General features: G+C 39.0%; 1 protein-coding gene across 2 annotated transcripts in view; it reads right to left on the bottom strand.

Moving 5' to 3' along the window:
• The window catches only part of GNAS (GNAS complex locus), a 188999-nt gene that overhangs the window by 116133 nt on the left and 52953 nt on the right, over nt 1-19913 (bottom strand). The window contains exons 1-2 of one of the 2 annotated variants that reach the window (XM_039364517.1): nt 5321-6798; nt 1627-1699 (exon numbers count right to left, since the gene is read on the bottom strand). In XM_039364517.1, the coding sequence (XP_039220451.1) occupies nt 1627-1699; nt 5321-5459 (212 nt within the window). In that variant the 5' untranslated portion in view covers nt 5460-6798. Of the gene's footprint in view, nt 1-1626; nt 1700-5320; nt 6799-19913 lie in introns of those variants that run through there. The other variant, XM_039364516.1, reaches the window with a different exon arrangement.

Here is a 19913-nt window from a genome sequence, read left to right as displayed (position 1 = left end):
GTATTTGTTGGATTTCTGACATGAGATCCCCAATGGTGGAGCTGCTTCTTCTACTTTTTTTTTTTTAGTGCCTTTGAATCAGCGTTAACTCCTGGCAACTGCCTGGATAAGCCCCTGCAATTTCCTTGGCAACATTTTTGGAATTGGTTTACCATTGCCTCCTTCCTAGAGCTGAGAACGAATGGCCCAAAGCAACCGAGAGGGCTACCTGCCTAAGTCTGAACTAGAACTCACGATTTCCTGGTTTCCAGCATGAGGCCTTTACCACCACCTCATATTGGCTCCTACATGCCATTGTAACAAACTGTTTTTGTATGTCTCTTTCCTCTTCACTATTTACAGTTTTAAAGTTCTCTGCATTTACCGCCATAAAAAAAACACAGAAAAGGACTTTGGGTGTTCAAAATGACTGGAGCAGATAGCTGGATTCTGGTGCATGTTACCAACAAAGAGTTTTGGGTACAGCATATGGAAAAGAAATGCTTAAGGCATAATTCTGAAGAGGAAAAAAAGAGGTCTTTGAATTGACACTTTTTGAGGAAATTACTTAGATTTTTCTATAAAGCATGTATTCCAACCCAGAATACTAATTAAAAGACCAGTAATTTGCATAGATCAGTGGTTCTCAACCTTTTTAATGCTGTGACCCCCAACCGGTCATAAGTCGAGGACTACTCAACCGGTCGTAAGTCGAGGACTACTCAACTGGTGCAGCACCGTTTGCGGAATGGGACTTTTGGCGGGCTCAGCAGGGCAGAGACAGCCTGGATAATTCCTATTGGCTTTTGAAAGCCAATAGAATTAGACTCTATTCAAGAGAGTCTATTCTATTGGCTTTCAAAAGCCAATAGAATAAAAGGGAGTAGCACAGCTAAGGAAAGGGGGGGAGAATAGCGGACTGTGTTGTTTGGCGACCCCCGTGAAATGGTCGTTCAACCCCAAATGGGGTCCCGATCCACAGGTTGAGAACCACTGGCATAGATCCTCACACACAAAGTTTGTTTCTAGTCCCACTTCTGCATAAATGCCCAATGAGAGGTTTTAAAGTATCTAACTTTAATGGCTTGGTTGCAATGTAACATTTAAATGTTTTTTTAAACCTGTCAATTAAATTCTGAATTATCTACACACATCATAGCATGTGCCCCATCAGACCAAAAGACTTAAACAATATGGAAGTGGTTTATCCATCTATGGAAAACGAATTGCAACTACAGTTTGTATAGGTCAACAATCTAAAACAGCACACCACTATAAGAAAAGATTCCTGAAGTACGGTAAATCTTAAATGTTGTATAATAAAGTATGTGGCGTTTACTTCATGTTTACTCTTCTTTGCAAGAAAGCACTGAGAACAGCACAAAATAATGAGCGACAGCGAAAGCTGCCATGTCAGCCACAATGAGGAAGAAATGGCTGCCAAAACCTTGCTTTCATAAAACCTGACAAGCAAACCTTTGATGAAGTTAGCTAATGACAGTTTCCTTAAACGTATTTCTGAAATCCAGTCTCATGGCCTGGATTAAATGAAACACAGGGGAGAGGGATGAGGAATCCACAAAATAATTCTCAAAATGAAATGACACCTGCATCTTCAAGTAATGTAATCAGAATCGAGATACTTACTCTGCATTAAACCCATTGACGTGCAAGATCCGCATTTGCTTGACAATTGTGCTTTTACCCGATTCGCCAGCACCTAAAAAGCAAAAACAAATCTGTTTCAGGAAATAGTAGAAAAAAACCCCAGGGGGATTGTGTGCCACTGCTCCTGTTCAACAAGCAATAGTCCCCAAACCTGGACGATGCAATCCAAACTTGAAAACTGAAAGGAAAAAAAAAAAAAAGTAATTGCCACTGGAAACTGCAACTGTAACTAAAAATAAATGCCAAGCTAAAGTCATGTGTGAGAGTAGAAGCTTGGAATGCTTCACTATCCATTTTTTCCAGTGTCTTTATTGAAACAGGCACAATGTAGAACTCCAATACCTTAAGAGGAAAAAGGTAGGTAGACCATCTAATGCTATCATCATTCCCAACCCATGAAAGCAGCAAGACCAAATTGCTGCAGTCCATACTGAGCAAAACACTGGCCAATTTGGTCTGGAGATCCTTGAGCCTTCCACCCATGCCACAGCCAGTCAAATGCACTGAACATTGAAGACACCTATTTCCCTGGCCTTCCCTTCACTCCACTATTGCATAAAAGTTTCCTTTTGTACTGTATCTCGCAACTGCCCTCTAAAAACTGTCTCTCCATCAACTTCACATATTCTCCATGACCTTAAACTTCCTACCCTCCTGCGCAGCCTACATCCTTGGTTCTGCTCCCTACCCTTTCTCCTTCTCCCCCTCTTGAAACAAGCTTTCTCCAAATCTGCCCCCACTCAACCAGCCCAAGGGACGGTTTCAGCCACAAAATCTGGCTGAAGATAGCAACTATTCCAGTTTGCATTGTTTTTACCCAGAAGTACCCTTTTCTTCTACAGGAGCACAAGACCTGCTTTATTACCACAAACCCACAGATACCCCAATATCGTTTGTCATGGCAATTCATTTTCTAAGATAGCTTCTCACCAGCCTAAGGGGAGGGAAAAAAGGGTACACTGCTTAAAGAGGGCATTGCTCACAAAAGCACTGTAGTATCTGCGGTGCCAAGCTTTCTCTTAGCACTCACTACAGCACAATCCTCCATTTTGAGTCTCATACACAAAACTAAATTTTAGCAGCTATATATCAAAGGCTATTTGGCTGCAGAAGGCTCCAATTTTGTCCTTCTCTTTCTCTGTCTTTATCTGCCCGGCCATTCTGGCCCCTGATTACCATAGCACATTGCTAATGTTTTCAGCCTTCTTCAAATCTACCCGTTAAACGCGGTGAGACCAAAATATTAGATTTTCACTGCCTTTTCCTTTCATTCCTCATAAATACTGGTGAAAATCAAATTCCCTATTTCTTGCAGCCAGACAAATAATTGCATCAAGTCCTTGCCAGTCACAGAACTATGTCTTTCCTACCAAGCAGTAAGAGAGCTGATCAAAATCAAGGGTGTTTCCCCACATCTTCCACCTAAATATATATAAGTACTGTCTTATAATACCAGAGACCTAAAAATTAAAACCAACCTATACTGAAGCAATGACACATTTAAATGAAAACATTAACCCCAACATTGCTAGTATTGATCTATAGAAGACCAAACTGAACAGTGTTAATTTTTCTCATATAACTAGAAGCCACAAAATATGTCACTAATACAACCATTAAATGTTTCTTCAATTGAGACACTACATTAAGTATCCTAAAATATATCAAGCCTTATAAATAAGATTGGGACAAAGCTTCCTCCTCCATTTAATTATTCTTAACATGTTTATAATATGCTGGAATACTTGAAATGCCCTGCATTGTGCTGTTTTATAGCATTTACAACAGCAAAGGTTTCTTGCTGTTAACTGTTTTGTACAATCATAAAACTACTATGTACGATTATACATTTAGGCCCAGCCAAACATAAAAGACATGTTCTAACTATGAAGAGTCTGCGCATTTTCCCTCAGCATTTTTCTGATCATCAGAATTTCAAAAACATATTAAACTCAGTCTAAAACGTACATATATGGAAGTAAATCAAATGATTTAAAAAGATTTTAATATCCAGTACTGTATGTATTCTTAAATTGTAACCCTAGCAATAACGGCTGTCTGTAAAATGTATGTGTACGGTCAACTATTTCATTCCAACTTAAGTTAAACAGGATCTCAACAAATCATTTATCATAGGAAACATTGTTATTCTTCGAATTGATCTTTAGTCCTTCTCCAAATCAACACTGTAAAACTCACACCTCGCTTTTCTTTTCTTCCTCCACAAAGTCAGTCTATTCAGAAGGAATACTCTACTCAAGAGACTATCATATTTAGATAAAGTACATGTTAGAAAATGTACTATTCACTTTATTTTTACTCAGGATTTTCAGATAAAACTGTAGGAAGGAAAGACTGTGGAAAATATATCCAAATAGCCCACTCTGTGATATCAAGACCGACATTTGCTAAAACCACAACTCTTTGTACAGAAAGTCTTATTCCCAGTCCCATTTGCAACAAAAGTATCAAAGAAAAGAATGCAACCCAATTCCCGTATTTAAAATTTAACCAAGTATTAGCTCTTTAGCCCACTCCCCTTTCCCTTATATTGCCAAAGAAATACCTATATTTTTCTCTCTCCACCTCACCAACTCACTGCAAAAAAAATTCAACACACTTCCTGCAAGGATTTAATGTGCCATCTTCAGCAGACAGCAGACTGAGTCCTGATTCTCCTTATATCCTCTATTTCCATCTACTATATTTACTTCAGTTCCCACCAACTGCCTGTGGCATCAAGTACCTTAACGGAAGTGCCGAATATTTTGTTGCATCCCCAAAGCCATCCATGTCATTATCAATCCGAATATTTTATTTATATGAAAATGACTTTTCCCTTCAATCCCAACCACAGTTCACTCCGGCAGTTAAGAGCTGCCCAAATGATGACTTGAAAAGAGGGGCTTTGCCCACCCTTATCACTCTGCACAAGCTAACAACAAGCAATGGGAGCAGAAGGGCAGAGGTAGAATGAAGTAATTTTTATTTATTAACTAACTTTGGGGGGCCAAAAAAAGTCCCAAACCAAAAAGGCCAAGGACTTTCAACGGAGAAGAATGGGGTCTTGGGGGGAGAAGAAAAAGGAGTGTTATTAAAATAGTTGTATCATAACAGTTGTATTAGTTGTATTATCATAATAGTTGTATTATGTGTCATCTATGGAATTTTCGGGCAAGGAAGTGACCAGGCCATCCCTTCCACCTTAAGCCCACAAAAAAGGTAATTTTAAAAGGGGAGAGGAAAAAGACTTCCTCCTGAACTCCCCTGGAGATGATCTTAGTCCCTCCCCGGACACTTCTGCTCCCCCAAGGGTCACCCCCCCCAAAGGCCCCCTCCTTTTAGTCCAAGGTGCAGGATGGGGAGATCAGCAGGGAGGGCCAAGGCCTACTCCTTTCCAGCCCCCCCCCTCTACAGCCCCCGTCTCTTCCCATCCCCCCCTCCTTTTGACATCTGGGCCGCCAGCCTGGGAAAAGGGCAGAAAGCAAAACCCCTCCGCCCGCCCCGTCCTCTTCCTGGCACGGGGCCCGCTTCATTGGAGGCGGCGGGCGAGCCAGCCAGCAGGGCCCCACCTCTCCTGCCCAGTCCCCGCCAGCCAGCCCACCCGTCTCCCCGGGCCCGGAGGAGGGGGCCTCTCCCCTCCCTTCCCGCCCCCGACGCCCACGCGCCTTACCCAGCAAGAGGAGCCTGTGCGTGGCCCTGTAGACCTGTTTGTCCTTCTGCAGCTGCTTCTCGATCTTCTTGTTGGCCTCTCGCTGCGCCTTCTCCTCGTTGCGCTGATCCTCAGTCTTGCTGTTCCCTAAACAGCCCATCTTGGGGGGTGCAATGGAGGGGGAGGGGGAAGGGGAAAAGGAGGGGAAGCAGGAAGCGATCGAGGGTCGCGGGCGAGGCGGCGGCGAGTCTCCTTGCTCCCTTTCAATATTATTCTTTCACGCACAGCTGTCGCTACCCAGAGACATGGAGAGCCCGGAGCCGACAACGGGGTGGGGGCCGGGGAAAGGGGGGGGGAGCGATGACTTTGCTACCGCTCAAGCCGGGCCTTCACCTCCTTCTCCCCTACACCGCCGCCAGAATCCGCTCGCAATGCAGATTTTTCCCCCCCAATTAAAAAAAGCGCGCACACACAAACACAGGAGGGGGGGAGGCAATTAGGGAGGGGGGCAGGGAACGTAGGGAGGTCGGCAGCCACCCGAAGGGGGAAGGATCACGGGTTAAAAATTGGCTTCCCTTTTCTTCCTTCGCCCCCCCAAACCCCGCAGGGAGAGCCGCCACCACCAAATCTGGGTGGGTTTTTCTTTAAATATCTCCAGCTTCCACGCCACCTCCGCCGGCGGTGAGGGAACAGAATAAAAGCAAAATTGTCTTCTTCACTTTACATATAATCCTTCAGGATCGAGGCAGCAGCAGAAACAAGCTCCAGAAAGCCGGCGGGGGAGGGGGGGAGACCCTCCCAATTCCGGGCACCGAGGCTCTAGCAACGTCCCTCTTCTTTAGCTGGCCTTTTTTTTTTTTTTTTTTTGCTAAAATTGCCCGTTTTCTCTCGGTCTCCTCCTCAGCCTGGCGGCTTCCCCTTCCAAGGCGCCTCCTGCAAAGTGGGTGAAGCGCCCGAAAGGGTCACCGCTAACCTTTCCGCGGCGTCGGGCAGGCAAAGGCGAGTCCCTTCTGCGTTCCGGGCTGGGCTGGGTAGATTTTCCTCCTCCTCTCCAGCCTGCGGTGCGGCGGCCGCTGCTGCGCGTCTTCCTGCCCTAATGGTGGTTTGTACAAATCCAAGGGCCTCCTCCTCTTCCTCGCCCTTTTGCTTATTCACATTCGGCTTCCAGGCGGCTCGATCGGCTCTCGCCTCTCCGGCAAATGCGGGGAGACGAGGGGTAAAGGGGACGTGGGGGGGGGGAGGAGAAGGAGGAGGAAAGAGGCAGCAGAGAGGAAAACGCAGTGTGGATCTCCTCCCCCAAAACAAAAATAACTCTCCTATGGGGAGCTTTCCTTCCGCGCTCCCCCCCACCCCACTCCCTATTTAATTTTCCTTCCTCTTTCCTGCATTTCCCCACGAAGGAGGACGGGGGGGGCGATTTTAATATTAAAATCGAGCGAGGAAGGGGAGCGCGAGCGAGGCGGCGATGGGGTGGGGCAAGCCTCGGCTCAGAGTGAACCATGGGAACTCAATCATTCACATGATACCCAAACGTCAGGAGTTAACTGACTAGAGGCGCCCTCTTCAAACGCCCGCAGGGAAAGACGGAAGGGGGGGGGAGGAACGGGTGGAGGCTGCACGTGTTGGATTGCCCGCTCCCTCCTAGCTTGACCCGCCCAGGTGTGGGTGCGTGTTGTGTGTGTGGGGGGGGGGTAATTCCTATTAAGACAAGGGGTGGGATCTCCTTTTCATTTATTTTTATTATTATTATTTTTTTAAAACACGTGCAAGTTTCGCTTCCGAGGCGTAACTTTCCTCGCACCGATTGGGGGGAAAGATAGGGCTGAGCGCAAAAGGCATTCTCACTCCTTCCCCACCCCCCGAAAATGGAGGGACGCAGATGGACCCCACCCAAAGGAGAAACCCTGGTGTTTGTTGGAAAGCCTTCGGGAATGAAGGAGAAGGCGGAGAAGCGGCAGAAGCTTGGAGCAAACGCCGACGATCCTGGCAATTAAGGCAGAAGCGCATAAGTCCTTAAAGGGAAAGGGGAGGCTTAGGGATCCCTGCGGTCCTGTAATCAGACTGGAGGGAGAGCCCGAAGCGTGGGGGGGGGGGACGCGCTAATTCTGGGGGAAGAGCGAAAAGAGGCTCCATTTTAGGCTTATTATGTTGCAATCGTGTCTAAATCGATCCAGTATAACTTATTCCCACAATATAAATTACGATCCTGTCTGCATTAAGTCCTTGGCCCAGGAGAATAAACCTGTTCCTTTGCGTCCATCGGGACTAAAGCAGAGGCTGAATCTTGTTAATTTAATTATGTATCTACATGTTCAGGATCTTCCCGGCGTTTGCAAGTATTGTGTTAGATTTATATTCTGCCTGGCCTCCAACAATTCAAGGCAAGGTTTTATGATTTTTTTCTAACTAATTAATCAACTTATAGGCTGCTTCAATCACAACTGCAAATCTATGCACTTAAGGAATATACATAATTAAGGCAAGGCGGATGAAAAAATAAAGTAGCTAGAACCCATAGTGCAGAAATTTAAAAAAAAAAACCTGTTACAAAAGTTTAAATGGAAAGTCAGGTCACAAACCATCCTGCTCCTGGATGTATCAAAAAAAGCCAAATCTTCAAGATATTTGAAAACCGATGGTGATTAAGTTATGGTTTGTTGAATGAGCCACTGGTTAACACAGCCTATTAAACCCAATTGAACAAACTACTTTAGAATTTAATTCATGCATGATCCTAGTTATACTAAAATCAGTCATACTGCATTTTGTTTAAAATATTTATATTTTAAAAAACAATGTTTTCCTCACATTGCTAAATCACGGGACAGAAAATGTACGGTGATCAATTGGATCTGGAAATTTCCCCGCAGAATCAAACCGATCTGCTGCCCTTGCTTTGCTTCAAGCAGGTTAGGGCCTCTAATTACTATTTTATAGCTTTCCTAACCTTTACCTCAATTCAGCCCTTCTTTCTTTTCAGATTCTTTGTCTCATATCCAGACAATTCAGTACTGAGTTAAGGCTGAGTCCAATTGAGCTTAATCCCAGGTGAATAAAAAATTACATCAAAAAAAGGTTAGGTCAACAATTAGAACTAGTTATAAAACTCGGTTCAAGTCTTTCTAGTTATAAAACTTGGTTCAAGTCTTTCGTAGTGGATAATGGAATTATATTAGACAAGAGAAGTATAAAGTCAGATGGTCACAAACCCAACTGGTTCTTAGTTTATGAGATTATTTCAAAAGCAAGTACAGATAATCCTTGATTTATGGCCACAACTAAACCCAAAATTTCTGTTGCTAAGTGAGATTTCTTAAGTGAATTTTATCCCATTTTACGACTTTTCTTGCCACTGTTATTAAGTGAATAATTGCAATTCTTAAGTTATTAACATGGTTAAATGAATCCGGCTTCCCCATTGACTTTGTCAGAAGGTTGCAAAATGACCCCGGGACATGCAACTGTCATAAACATGAGTCAATTGCCAAGTGTCTGAATTTTAATCACATGATCATGGGGATGCTGCATTACTGCAAAGGTCATAAGTGAAAATTGGTCATAAGTCACTTTTTTTAGTGCTGTTGTAACTTTGAACAAAATGAACTGTTGTAAGTCAAAGACTACCTGTGCATATATCTCAGTCTGCAAAGGTGATAAAAAGGGCAGCCAAAATTAATTGAAGGAAAAATGTAGGAAAAACAAAACCAGAGAAGAATATGATATAGCTTTCATTTTGTGATGTAAGGGAAAAAATCCTGTATTTCAGCAGCAATGATCAGATTTGGAATTTTGCAAAAAATGTTAGAAGTGCTGTCCCAAAATGGCTCTTGTGGGGGAAATGTCCATTAACAAAATGGAGTACAAAATGTCAGATTTAGAATAATGAAATGTATGACTATTGATGGTAAAAGCTTTAGAATTTTATGGCATAAACTTTATTTTTTCATAATTCATTTTAGTTACCAAGTTTTGTTCAAATAATTGAATCCTTTCTGAATTACATAGTTACCAAGTTTTGTTCAAATAATTGAATCCTTTCTGAATTACATATATCTTTCCCTATTAAATATAGAATTTTAGAAAGAAAGATTGTTGAATTCATTGGAAACAGTAGCCATAGTTTATTAAATCTAAATATAAGTGAATTGCCAAGGAAATTCAATATAATCACATTTGACCTAAAATGTATCTAAATTTGGATGCCTCTTAGATGATAAAGAAATGGACCTTATTTTCTATTTATAAATGAAAAGGGGGAGGATAAAGTTGCATAAAAGAGTACACATAGTACACTGTATAGAGGGCAAATTGCTATTGACATTAAAATAAATACTAATCTGTCAATCAGAATTGGAACCCCCAAAGAAAATAAGTTTAAAGAGTAAAAAAGTAAAAAAAAATAATAAAGAATCTAAGTTATTTATGTCAATTTTCAGAGAATGTAAAATGGCTTTTTTATCCCTGGAATACTATTTTGAAAAATAGAGCTTGAGGAACTGAAGTAAATCATGGTGAAAAGTGATATAAAATTTTAAAATGTCTTGGAAAACTGAAAGTAAATCAGAGTCCAGATGGTAGTTATCCAAGAATTCTTCACAGAAATATGTCTTCAAGATCTGCCTCTGCATTAGAGGACTAGAAAGGAATCTGGTGGTTCTAGGAAACTGCCCTGGCTAGCTTAAAACCTGTTCTGAGCAATTATTGAAGATAAAATAAACATTCTTGCTGAAGAAGAATTAATGTGGCTTCCTTCAAGTGACATCTTCTTTCATTGATGATATATATATATATATAGTTAGAATGTCTATATACCCGTAGATAAAGATGAAATGGCAGATATGTTTTATTTTGACAGAGTCACACTAAAAACAAACTTAGCAGTCATAAGATGAGAAAGGAATGCACATTATAGATTGGTAGAACTGACTAAAGACTAGGAAGCAAAGACTAGAAATCGATAGGGATATAAATAGACGTGCCTCCATCTTTTCATGTTTTGGGAGCAGTGCTAGAGTTGGAATGAAATATATGATAGTCCAATTTATTAATCACACCATATTACTGAAACAAATAATTGTAAAACATAATTTACAATGTACCATGTCAGATAGGATGCCGAGACAGAAAGCATTTTTTCTATAAAACGTAACAAGTTAAGTCAGATATATTTAGTTATGAACCATAATCAAAAGAGGAATTGTGTTGCTATAGAATAAATGTTATAGAATAAATGTTATATTCTATAAATGTTAAAGTTCCTTAAGATTTAAATGCAGGGAGCTAGTTTGAATACTTGGATGAAAAGATGTATTTGCAGAAAAGGAAACTTGGCAAGGTAGACTTTGAAATATATACTGACAACTGATTCATTGTTAGGAAAATGGTTGCTATAACATGTGATGGCATTGAATACTGGGCTAGCTGTCAGATCTAAATTAACTTTGTGTTGAAATTATCAGGACAGATTTTGCACCTGCCCCAGGTGCAGAACAAAACTGTTCCTTTTCTATGCTTGAATTTCTGATGTTGAGTAAAGGCGCATAATTAAACAGCAGTACAAAATTTCAGAAGATATTTTAACACTGATGTGGGCACCCCCTTTGTACATGAGACAACAATGGTGATATTTTTCTGAAATACAACTGATACTCAGAAAACTACAGGGTAATACAGGTAGTCCTCAACTTACAACAGTTCATTTAGTGACCAAAGTTACAACGACACTTAAAAAGTGAATTATGACCGATTTTTACACACATAACAATTGCAGCATCTCCATGGTCACATTTATATTCGGATGCTTGACAGCTGAGTCACATTTATGACAGTTGCAGTATCCCAGGGTCATGTGATCACCTTTTACAACCTTCGACAAGCAAGGTCAGTGGGGAAGCCAGATTCTCTTAACAGCTGAGTTACTAACTTAAGAACTACCATGATTCACTTAACAACTGTGGCAAGAAATGTCGTAAAATGGGGCAAAATTCAACAAATGTCTCACTTAGCAACAGAAATGTTGGATTCAATTGTAAGTCAAGGACTATACCATGAGCCTACTATACACCTTTTAAATGGAAGAAATAAATGGTGCCAGGAGATCCATGTATTTTTTTTTGTCTACAAACGAAATAGGGTCACATATGGAGAGAACAGAATAGAATAGAGCTGGAAGGGACCTTGGAGGTCTTCTAGTACAGCTCCCTGCTCAAGCAGGAGGACCTATACCATCTCAGACAAGTGACTGTCCAGTCTCTTCTTAAAAACCTCCAGTGATGGAGCGCCCACAATTTCTGAAGGCAACCTGCTCCACTAGTTAATTGTCCTCACTATCAGGAAGTTTCTCCTTAATTCCTGGTTGCTTCTCTCTTGGTCAGTTTCCAGCCATTGTTTCTTGTCCTGCCCTCTGGCGCTTTGGAGAATAATTTGACCCCCTCTTCTTTGTGGCAGCCCCTCAAATACTGGAATACTGCTATCATGTCACCCCTATTTCTTCTTTTCTTTAGACTAGCCAAACCCAAGTCCTACAGACATTCTTATGTTTTAGTCTCCAGGCTTTTGGTCATCTTATTTGCTCTTCTCTGAGATTTTTCCAAACTCTCAACATCTTTTTTGTGATATGGTGACCAAAATTGGCTGCAGTATTCCAGGAGTGGTCTCACTAGGGTTTTATAAAGCGGTACTAATACCTCACGCGATCTTGATTCTATGCCTCTGCTTATACAATCCAGGATTGTATTAGCTTTTTTGACTGCTGCTACAGTCAAAAAAGCTAATACAGTTTCTGCCATTTGAGCTGGTCTTTTTTTTTTTTTTTAATCAATCTGGAAAAATAAGGTTTTGGAGAGTTCTGTCCCTACTGTTCTCTTTTTGCAGAATTATCCATTTTCTAATCAGTTTCCAACCAATATTTGAGGACCTTAATTCCTTCTAGGCACTTTCCATCTCTTATTCTCAATTTCACCATGTCAATTTCCCACAACTCAATAGATTTGCTGACTATACCAGATAGAGTCTGATGGTGTTGATGTTTTGAAACTGCCCAATTTAATATTTGTATTTTTAATGTTTTAAATTGGGCTCCTGATTGGGTGGCCTTATTATTCTTAATTATTCATGCATGCAGTTGTCGGGAAAATAAAAAAAAACCCCTCAAGATCAGAGAAAAGGCATTCAGGCCAAGGAGGGATATGAGTGATGCCATTTCCTCATTTAAAACCATATCCAATGACAGTCTAAAAAAGGACTTATTCCGCAATACCAATTGACATGTACCGGAATACAGGTAAGTCCTCAACTTATAACCACAATTAAGACTAGAATCTCTTTTGCTTTGCAAGGCAGTTAAGTGAATTGCACCCAATTTTACACTTCTTTAGCAAATCACTGCAGTTAAGTGAAGCATGCAGTCATTAAGCAAAACCAGCTTCCCCCATTCATTTGCTTGCTGGAAGCCAGCTGTGAAGGCTGCAAATGGCAATCAGGTGACCCCCAGATGCTGCAATGGTTGTAAATACCTGCCAGTTGCCAAGCGGTTGAATTTTGATCATGTGACCATGAAGATGCTGCAATGGTTATAAGTGCGAGGACCAGTTGTAAGTCATGTTTTCAGTGTCATTGTAACTTTGAATTAGTCCACCATTTAATGAAAATTGAAAAAAGTATCTTGAAGTTAGTTTATGTGCATGAACAATGCACATAACATTTTAACCCCAAAAGATCAAAACTTTTTGTTTATTTTCTGATTTTAAGCATCAAAGTATGGGTGTAGTTTCTTAGAAGTAAATCTGTCTTGTAAGGCTATAGGTCAGGCGTGTCAAACTCGCCATGTCAGGTGACGTGTCGCAGTGTATCGTGACTTTTTCCTCATTGCTGGAACTGAGGTGGGCGCGGTTTCGGCATGACGCATCCGGCCCGCAGGCCAGCAGTTTGACACCCCTGCTATAGGTAGAAAGAAGCTGAAACTTGGGTTAAGTCTTCTTTCTGGATTATCTCAATTTAAAAAATTATTCTGACTTTTGACGAGCATGAATAAAAAAAATTTGGCTCCAGTAGAACCCTACAGGCTGATACCTCTATCGTTGTTTTTAGTCTCCTGTATAATAATATATTTTTTTTCCTTCCCCATCTCATTTACTCAAAGTCAGCTAAGAAATCAGACTTCTAGCTTGTTAAAACACACATGTTAAAATTTACTCCATGTAAACAGAAGAGCATTAGTTGGAGAAAAACAATGCAACTATTTTTACATTTGAAATGCCTTTTGTCAAAATAAAACGAGTCTAGGGCGTTACGGTGATATATCCCAGATGAGGACCTGTCACTATATCTAGCTCTGGAGTTAGCAAAATAGATGCTAAAACGTTATTTTAGGAACAGCTCTCTCTCATCTTTTTTTTAAGGATAACATTAACTAGAATATATGTGTGTGCCAGAATTTGACAGAGCTCATATTAGATTATGTATATGTATGCTGACATCCATATGTGAATGCTCCATGGGCCAAGATTAATTTTTGCCAGTTTCTAAAAAGTGAAGAGATGCACAACTGAATTTTGACAGCCATTTAAATGAGGCTCAGTACATTCACCACTGTACTTCTGGAAATAAGAGACACAGAATTAATCTGGGCCATTCAACGCCCATCAAACTTGGGGCCCTGACAGCAATATAATCTATTTTGTGTCAACATTGGAAGAGCAGAGATGCAAATATTTCAAGGAAAAAAATGTATTAGTCCATAGTGTATAACCAGATATATTAGTTTGCAAGTGTAATAAATATGTGCTGGTTGAAAAGAAAAGTAGCAGGATAATTGAGTGCTACTGAACAACATTCTTTAGCCACAGCTTTACCATCATACTGTGTCAGATGCAAGCCATAGACCCATGGGTATGTGGATGGGTGGAGGACACAGTATTCCAAACAAGAAAATGATCCTTTCTGTAGCGCTCCAAGCTTCTAGCCAGGTCTGGTCTTGACCCAGAGCTATATGAGGAAGAATAAGAACCCATGATGTTCAACATAACTGGAGAACTTGCTATCCCAGGGTAGCAGCCCTTTGGCCAGCTGAAAGTTGTTAATGGAGAACTAACAAAACCTTGTGAGATTCAAAAAGGGCAAGACAAGGTTCTCTGCTATCTCCAATTTGGTTCGTGTTAATTCTTGAAGTATAGAATAGAGACAAGGTGGGAAAACTCTGGGAGTTAAGAATAAAAAAGAAACTTGAGAGCATTTGTGGATGATTGGTGTTAGCTTTAGAATTCCAATAGAACCATTAATGGGAAAAAATGCTTTGGCATATGAGGTTTTAAGATGAATAATCGGAAGACAAAAGATGTTAACAAAAAATATTAAACTGGAAGATTAAATAGAACTAATGGAGAAAACTGGTTTTAAAATAGAGAAAAAAAGTAAAACACTTGGGTATTACTATGGCAAATATGAATTGTATGTTTTTTCAAAATACGTTGAGACGTGGAATGAAATTAAGATGGGAGAAATTAAAAAATGTCATTGCTGGGCAATCAATCTCTGTAATAAAATGATTTTTTCTTTGTCAAGAATGATGTTTTTGTTTCTGACAATATCTGTTTTGACCATTTAAACAATGGCAAAAAGATTTATCTAAATTTTTATAGCAAGAGAAAACACCATGAGTTAAATATAAAATGTTACAAGACGCTAAGAAAAATTTGAAATTGTATTTTGCTGCTTGTTGTTTGGTCTGGATGAAAAAATGGATCTCATTGAGAGATAAGAGACTTTTAGAGTTAAAAGATCACAGCCTGAAGTTTTGATGGCATGGATATTTATGATATGATAAAATTAAAGTGTTTTTTTAAAAAAATTATTAGACATGTCATATTAATAACATGGAATACAGGTAGTCCTCAATTTATGAATTGTAGGTTAATGACCACTTGAAGTTACAACAGATTTAAACCTTACGACTCATCCTTGAAGTTACAACAGCTGCCCTCCAGTTACATCACATTTCAGGTGCTTGATATCTGGCTCACTTTTACAACTGGTTTTAGTGTTCCACGATCACATGATTTGTGATTTGTGATTACTTTTTTGCTGCAGAAAGAGGCAAAAAGTGCTCTTTGGATAAGCTGAGTTCTAATAACAACCATGTGGTTGATTTAACAATCATGTAATTCACTTCACAACCACGGTGACTCCCTTTATAATGGTTGTAAGATTGACTCTGGTCATGTGGTGCCTCAACTCACAACTGCAACTTATGACCGAAATTCTGAACGCCATTATGGTCATAAGTCAATAGCAATAGCACTTAGATTTATATACCACTTCATAGTGCTTTACAGCCCTCTCTGAGCGGTTTACAGAGTCAGCATATGACCCCCTCCCAACAATCTGAGTCCTCATTTTACCGACCTCGGAAGGATGGAAGGCTGAGTCAACCTTGAACTGCTGGCAGTGGAAGGCAAAGTTAGCCTGCAATGCTGCATTCTTACCACTGCGCCACCAAATGGTTGATGTATCAGGAATTATTGGAAAACCATCAAGGGGAATTTAAACTTAAACCAAGAGATCAAGTAATAGCAGAAGTTTATCTTTGTAAATGGTTTTCCTATTTACAATTATCAGATTCATAATGGACAAAACATGACACACTACAAAGTAAGACAGAATTAGAAGTATAGTTTTGCATTGATGCTAAACATGTAATCACTAAAATGTATAAACTTTTTTTGAAATCTGAAACAGGAATAACAGGTTAAACAATGTATTTATCATTGTTTAGAATTTTGGTTATAATATACAGATGGCCCAATGGAAAAATATGTGGTGAAAAACTTTGAAATTTACCTTGTGTTATGATCTTAAAAGAGAATTGTTATAAAATGATGCTTCATTGGTATATGCTACCCTAGAAATTATCTAGTATGTATAAAGGCACTTCAAATATATGTTGCAAATATGAACAAAATGAAGGCACATTTTATCATGCTTGGTAGAAATGTAAAAAAAACTAAAAACAGGTCTATATTTATTGACGAATGAAAACCTATGGAGTTATGATTTATAACTTTGATGATTAGACAGATTATAGAAAAAAGAGTTTTATGATACTAATTTAGAGAAAGAAGTTATATTTATACTATACTCATAACTCCTATGAAAAATATCAGAAGCCCCTTCTCAATCTTTTTTTCTTTCTTGTATTTTTCTTCAGCTTTTTTCCTTTCCTTTTTTTCTTTTTTCTTCCTTTATATTAGCTTGTACCAGTCTTTATCCTCTTGTTTAAAAGTTTCAATAAAAATCACTGATAAAACTAACTGGAATCTTTCTTATGACACATAAACTAGGTTCCCTATATGGTCATTGGGATTGGGGCAAACTCATTATAGCATAAATAGGTAAATAAATAAGGACTCTTGTTTTGACCTTCAATATTTATTTAGCCCAGGGGTGTCCAACCTTGACAACTTTAAGACCAGTGGACTTCAATTCCCAGAATTCCCCAGCCAGCCATAGGTCTTAAAAGGTGCCAAGATTTAGTCTCTGTAATTAAAGAGGCATCAAACAAGGCAAGAATCTTTATTTCCTCCCGGATGTATGTAACAACACCTATTGCGTTTTTCACCACAACAACCTTGTGGGGTAGATTGGGGACAAGGTCAATTTTTATTACTATATTTTGACATATAGAGAGAATGAAAGTAAATTTTCCCAATGATTAAAAAAAAAAACCACAAAAAGACGGTGCAGTAGAGGTGCTGTGATTTCTACCAACTTGAATATCCCACGGTTCTTATTTATTTACTTTAAAAAAAATCTGTCTGAAAATAGCTAATGAAAATATTTAAATTCCATAAAGCCTGTATAAAAAAGCTCAAAACATGTAGCATGCAACTTTCCTGGCAAATACAGCACACACACACACACACACACACACACAATATTTAGTAGGAATATGCGCACAAGTATACACATATATTCCAATGTGCTCACTAGTTAGATCTGTTTTACCTTTCAGTATCACTATTTTTGTTTAATCTGTTGGCTATTTCAGACTACGGCTTATTATGCTATTTCAGACTAAAGCTTATTATGAACTTTCCACTAACCAGTGCTGGGCTGGTTAGAGAGGACTGCACTTTTTAATCCCTTTGTGGGTTACAATGCTTGATAATACTTACCTTGTGTTTTTGAAGGGCTGTTTTCATTACTTCAGTCCTCATATAGATGCCAGTCTCCCAAAGAGACTCTTCAACATTCTACAAGTTGAAACCAGTGCTTAGCCAAAGGTTCTTCTCTGTCTGCAAATAGCAAAATTCAGGCCTAAAATGTGTAGGCATTTAACCGAAGTTCTAACTACTAATCAAATTCTGAAAAGCTTTGTTTTCCAAACTATTTACAATAGCTTATATGATGACCCCAATCCAACTGACTATTTCTGGTATATCTAACAGTGATAACATGGAAGAAGGAATAGGTAACTTGGGACCTTTCTGATGTTTAAGAGCACAGCCCTCTTTAGCTCTAGCCAACATTAAGCTGAGATATAATTTGGTTTTATTTAGGGTTAGCAGATTTTGCTCCAGCCATTTGGTGGAACATATCTTGATTCAATGTAAGAACCCAGCTAGCTATAAGGTAAATACAGTATTAGTATTATTTGCAATTTAATTTGCTTAAATTTTAGGATAGTTTTACTTCTGTTCTACCATTTGGAATTAGGTGTTGTTTTCAAAATAAGAGAAAATGTGTGAGCTATTTTAGGCCAGGTCCAATTATACCTAAACTGGCAGGGCAGGCCTGGCTTCATTTTGTTCCTAATAAATATGGACTGCAGTTTCACATAATTTTTTAAAAAGCATACAGATGTCACTGAACTGTCAATTAAGTGAGTTAAAAGACTACACAATTAACTCACAAGTCCTACTTTAGAATAAAAAAAGCAATAACAATCATTGTGTGAACCCAGCTTAAACATACCTATTTTAGAGGAAGGGACAGATTTTCTACAAATAATATTGATGAGTTAAATGTTGAATTTCTTTCTTGAAACTGACTGCATCATACTTGCATTCAAGTTACCTCTCGGACTCAAACATTCAATGAAATACTGTCTGGATTCATGTAACTTTTTATTTTGTGTGAACCCAGCTAATTGTGGCTTTAAGCCATGGCTTATATAATAGGCAGCTAAGTCAAGATTTAAACTCAATTTCTCGCTGCCAACCCAATGACTTCCCCATTCTATTTTTTAGGAACCCATTGGATTTTTTCCAGGCTGGCATATTTCTTTCAACAACTACATATTATGTTTAATATAATTTCTAAATTAACCCAAAATACCAAGTTCATATAGCAACAATATAAAACTTTTCTTCTAAAAGGATGGCATTTGCTGAAATCCAAGTCTGAGTAACATGTGGAAGTTTTGTTAACTTACTTCTGTGAGTCTCTCTTTGGACTTAGGATTAAATTATTAAATTCTGTTTTTCCATGAATCTTTTCCCAAGCCACTAGGATAGGGCAGAATAACATTTAGAATTTTAAAATTATATCATTTATATATAATGCTATGGAAGGATACTTTTAAATGATCTTGAGCTTGCAGAGATATGGAAAATGTATGTGGTATTTGATTATCCACATTCTCACAACAAAGTTATATGAAAAGGCAGTATTCTTTTTTAAAAAAGGAAAAAAGAAAATTGTAATGAAAGATCAAGGACTGAACAATGTTAATTATGCAACCAATCCTATAACAATTTATCTGGCAATAACCTCCTTCTTGAGACGTCTCACACATATTATTTGCTAAGTAAGGATGATTTTTGTATAAAACTACAAGCATAGTTTTCATCCCATCCAACCCAGAGGTGTAATAGAAACCTAAAAGCAGCCCTTGTGCCATTATATTATACTTTTCAGCTACTTGGGGATATAAAAAGAGACTTTTAAAAACAATGTCACAAACACAAAGCAGAAGCCTGATAATATTTCACTAAATAATACAAACATAAAAAAATAAAAACTTCACAGCTGGAGTCAGAGACAAATTATAGACTTTATATAAGTGTATATGAATGTAAAATAGAGAAAAAAAGAATTCCTACATCAGTCTAGTCACTTCCATGCATCTGATAATGAAATGTAGTCCAGTTCACAAAAGCTTGCTCCTTTAATAATAAAATGTGTTGTTCTGAAAAGATACTACCTCCTCCCCCTCCTCCTCCTCCTCCTCCTCCTCCTCCTGATTTTTAGCTACTTTAGATCTACACAACTCTCTTCTCACATTGTTTAAGAGTACCTATTACTGCTACTTTTTATCTTTTTATAATGCATGATGTTGACAAGAGGGGCATAGAAGCTGAGAACTGAGAGCTGCGTTTGATTTCCAGAGCCCTCAAACATGACAGAAGATAACAATTGATAAATATACGTGATTGAAGATGCTCAGTTCATTATAAATTGATGTAAATGCAGATTAAAATAAAATGCCTTTCTTGGTCCAGTTACTTTTTTGGACTGTGCATCCTCACCATGACCTTCACAGGGAAAATAGAGTCTTGGCCAAGAAGATGTTCTAGAACCTGAACCAAATAATGTAAGCAGTGGCCATGTTTTTTTT

The sequence above is a fragment of the Crotalus tigris genome, unplaced genomic scaffold, assembly GCF_016545835.1.
Source record: "Crotalus tigris isolate CLP2741 ecotype Arizona unplaced genomic scaffold, ASM1654583v1 scf7180000019768.410792, whole genome shotgun sequence".
NCBI classification, from domain to species: domain Eukaryota; kingdom Metazoa; phylum Chordata; class Lepidosauria; order Squamata; family Viperidae; genus Crotalus; species Crotalus tigris.
The sequence above is the reverse complement of the archived record's forward strand: the minus strand, read 5'-3'. Positions and strand labels throughout refer to the sequence as shown.